This window comes from Haplochromis burtoni, unplaced genomic scaffold, assembly GCF_018398535.1.
Source record: "Haplochromis burtoni strain Fernald_Lab_line unplaced genomic scaffold, NCSU_Asbu1 Contig_1615, whole genome shotgun sequence".
NCBI classification, from domain to species: domain Eukaryota; kingdom Metazoa; phylum Chordata; class Actinopteri; order Cichliformes; family Cichlidae; genus Haplochromis; species Haplochromis burtoni.
Window position 1 is genome coordinate 27,918 of NW_024583976.1, and position 4,104 is coordinate 32,021.

At 40.2% G+C, this 4,104-nt stretch overlaps 1 protein-coding gene across 1 annotated transcript in view; it reads left to right on the forward strand.

Annotated features, from left to right (window-relative positions):
• Positions 1 to 1,972, forward strand: part of LOC121813392 (low affinity immunoglobulin gamma Fc region receptor II-a-like) — a 6,197-nt gene extending 4,225 nt beyond the window's left edge. The window contains exons 9-10 of the mRNA XM_042217129.1: positions 1,462 to 1,575; positions 1,650 to 1,972. Coding sequence (XP_042073063.1) covers positions 1,462 to 1,575; positions 1,650 to 1,855 — 320 coding nt within the window. The 3' untranslated portion in view covers positions 1,856 to 1,972. The remainder of the gene's footprint in view (positions 1 to 1,461; positions 1,576 to 1,649) is intronic.
• The last annotated feature ends 2,132 nt before the right edge of the window (positions 1,973 to 4,104 follow it).

The following is a 4,104-nucleotide window of genomic DNA, read 5'->3' on the forward strand; positions in this document are numbered from 1 at the left end:
GACTGAAAACCCCCCACACATACACACTGCCTCTATATTGGTCTCTCTCTCAGTCACATTAGTGTCAGTTAAACCACTTTGCCTTACTTGCTTGGTTTGTCAACGTGGCTGAAGATGCTGTGCATATGAACACAGCTGCTACATACATTCACTGTGGTTAGCTACTGACATAGTGTGCACTACTTTTATATTTTCTCATTAACATATTAAACCACTGACATCTCTTAGAATACATCCTGTTGAATGCAGCATTGTATGTCTAAAACACGCATACTCAAATTAAATCCAACCTGAGGTAACTGACACATGAACTCACACTAGCTTATGAACTGACACTAGTACTTAATTTAATGAAACTGAAGGCTCAGTGCTTCCCCCTAAATATTTTTCAACAACTTTTCCACGCGTGGGACTAATAAAGCTTATCTTATCTTATCTGATGAGCCACTGTGGGGAGTTATACATACATATATAAGACAGACATAAAACATGCATGAGTCTTTTGGTTTTGAGTGGTGTGTACAGCGCCACAAGCAAATTAGCAGCAGTTTATGGAATGCAGAGTCTGGTCAGTTAATTTTTTGGGCCATCATGTGACTCCAAAGTTCACATTGGTAGATTTGCTTTGACAACTGTAATACAAGACCAGGCCATGGTGACAAATTGGCAGTGATCAGAGTGGTTTGGGACAAGGGCATGGAGCCCCAGGTGACACTTCCGTTTCAAATGGTATATACCAAGCATGCAGTCTAAATATGGCATAAAGAAATGTATAACACCTGATTACAGGACAAGTTATGCCTGAAGTATGCAGGTTTATAATGGGAAACCTGCAGACGGTGTTCCTGAAAAGATCCAAGTGAGGGTTGTGGTTCTGAACATGATTGCAGGTCTCAGGGACATAAGAAAATTTGATAATCTTTTCATGTTCTGGCTGTTTCTAAACAAATGTCCTTGGTAATTTGACCCAAAGTAACCTGTGGTAATCATAAATTGTTTCATAAGCAATATAACCCAGATATTGGGTTTCATTTAGAACCCAAATTTAAGGACATATTAATGAGACATACAGGCAATACATACCAAGCAGAAGTTCAAAATATGTAACCCTCACAAGAACTTAAGCTGAAAAAAAGAAACTGGGCCATGATACCATGCAAGAGTAACATTGATTTTATTATATACAATGACCAGGCATAAAATTAGGACCACCTGCCTAATATTCCCCATTTTCCTGCCAAAACACCCCTGACCCATTGCAGCAAAAATATTAGCAAAAGATTCTGTAAATCCTGTAAGTTACAAGATGGGGCCTCCATGGATCAGACTTTTTTATCCACAGATGGTTAGTTGGATTGTGATCCTTGGCATTTGGAGGCCAAGTCAGCACATCAGACTTGTTGTTGGGCTGATAATTTTGATAATTGATAATTTTCCTTATCCTCTGGTGTCTCTGTGCAGAGATGTCATCCTCTAACCTGTTTAACTTACCTGGAGCTAATCCTTGGCAATCTACGGAGGGTACTTATGACCAGCATCACCATCTCTTCAGTACCAGTTCATCAGCTTACCCATGTTGGTAACAGGCTCTCTGTTCTCCTTCTATGACCAAGTTTTTGTGTACTTACCTTTATCTCTTTGTGCAACAGTTCCCCTGTCAAGCTACTGCTCCACTTCACAGCTGTGCTCACCATTCAGATGCTGGTCAAACTCTTACTGGATTCACACCACCGAACTCCATGTTCTGTTTCCTTGGATGGATATCTGCGCCACATATACCTGCCTGCCTCCCTGCCACCGACATTCAAAGGGAACTCTGGAATTCAGGTCATACACCTGGACATACAGGTTTTGATTCCACTCACGGGCACAGGGAGGACAGAGATGGGGCAGCGGGGGATTCTCTGGCTGGAGCGGCATCTAATAACGAGTTTGCAAAATAAAACAAATATTTTTTAACCCTTAGATGCAAAACAACACGTTTATCTTATATTGGTTAAAATAGTTGTTAAACAACACAACACGTGTTGGGGTCAAAAATGTGAAGTTGTAATACATTCATATTCCAGGTATTCCTCATAAAACATGTTTGTAACATGAGGCCATTTGCATTTTTATTTATTTTTTCATTAATTTAAAAAAAAAAAAAATGCAGCTTTTGTATCACTACCCCACTCTTCCACAAGTGGGGTCAAAAATGACCCCAAGCAGTTCCTGTGGAATCTTCTATGAAACTTTCATTCTTAGCAACTCTGACTGTCCCACTTACACTTCTGATGGATCAAGAATTAATTTTTACACAGTAACATACATGATTTAAAGTCAGGGCTGCACATAAGTGGTCTGCAGGTGTGCATTTGCTGCCAAAATAAAAGTATTCCTGGAAATTCAGAGAATACGAACTTCTTTTGTTGTGGAGGAACACCAAAGTAATTGCTTACAGAGCTTGCTTCTTCGACATCTTTAAGAGTTCTGAACAAATGTCTGTCCTCCTCCAGAACATCTAATGTACGCAAACGAGCGTTCCAACTTCTTATCAGGTGCATTCGCTGTCAAAATAAAAGACATGCACCTGCGGAACACTTATGTACACCCCTGTTTATAGTTTTCTGTGCATTTTAGACATTGTCCTTTCTGGTGTTTTTTAAAAAAATATCTAAAGTAACATGGCTGCTATGAGGCCAGCTAGGATCCATGTGGACCTTGCCCTACAAATGATCCAGGACAGGTGGGATGACGAGCCCATCGGTGGCATTGACTCAGAATCTGACATCTCAGATATAGAGGACACAGACTATTGTCCCCCCCCCCTCCCGTCCCCCACTGAACAAGGACAGTCAGATACAGAGGAGCCCTCTGATGAGAAAATGGATATTGAGTCCAACAGAATGAGCCCCTCTTACTGCTCTAGCCACAATATTCTGAATTAGTCGGCCAGGGCTTGCACCTGGGTCTAGTACTGTCTCCCCAATAGATGCATGGAAGATGTTCATGTCTGATAATATTGTCAAGTGTTCTCTGACTGTGAGGTGCCCACACTTGAAAAAGACCAGACTTTGAATTTCACTCAACTTTATTTTGACCAGGTAGATAGGTAGGTAGCAGCAGCAGGTAAAAAAAAACCTTTCAACACAAAAATAAAGAACATTTCATTAACCAGTAACCATTCAGATAAATTACATGCATTACAGAGAAGACAGATGAAATAACAAAATACACTTCAGTAAAGCCATTTACCATGTGGTTAACTGTGTTAATTTAACTGTGGTTCTTAAATATACAACATGTGTCTTCTTTGCATATAACACTTTTTTATAAACAATTGCATTTTAAAGTATACATTTTAGAGTTCAAACATTTTACACAAACATTTTAATAGAGACTTTAACTAAGGATTTTCTTTACAAAGAATTATTTTCTTTAAATCAAAACCAAACATTTATTCACTAGTTTTTACGATCCACCCAAGGATTTGGGGGGTAACTATTTTTAATATTAAGTAACATAAATATGTGGGAACACTAACTGCACAAACAATTTATTCAAACTTAAACATTCTTTTTTGTCAATATAATTTTTTAAACTTAAATGCAGCAACTATTTCCCTAAGCGTAAAACATTTGCACAACTGAGCTTCCACAGTTCCAAATATATGTGCAGCAAATGTGAGCTCACGAGCTTACCGATAGCCCGTCTTGTTTAAAGTCTTCCTCACAGTGGAACAGTGCTTTGTTTGCCGTCCTCTCAGTGTGTTGCTCACGGGTCAAATGACTGCTGCATGCATTTTAAGGTCTACTAGGCACGCCCACCCTTGATTGCTCTAATGTGGCTCACCTGGCAGGGCGGCGCACACCAGGCCGTGCTTAGTTGTTGATTGCACCCAAGGTCTAATCAGCGGCCATGCACAAGCAGCAGCACCGAACAGGTAGTGGGCAGGAGGAGGAAGAGAGGAATAACAGCCACACCTACTAGGTCAGCGCGACAAATATAATAGAAGAGGTGCTGACATGCACAAACATGGCGGCATGAAGAGTAGCCACAGACAGGGGAAAAGAGTCGAAAAATGTAATCAAACAAAAGCTCCTGGCCTTCATTTGATTGACC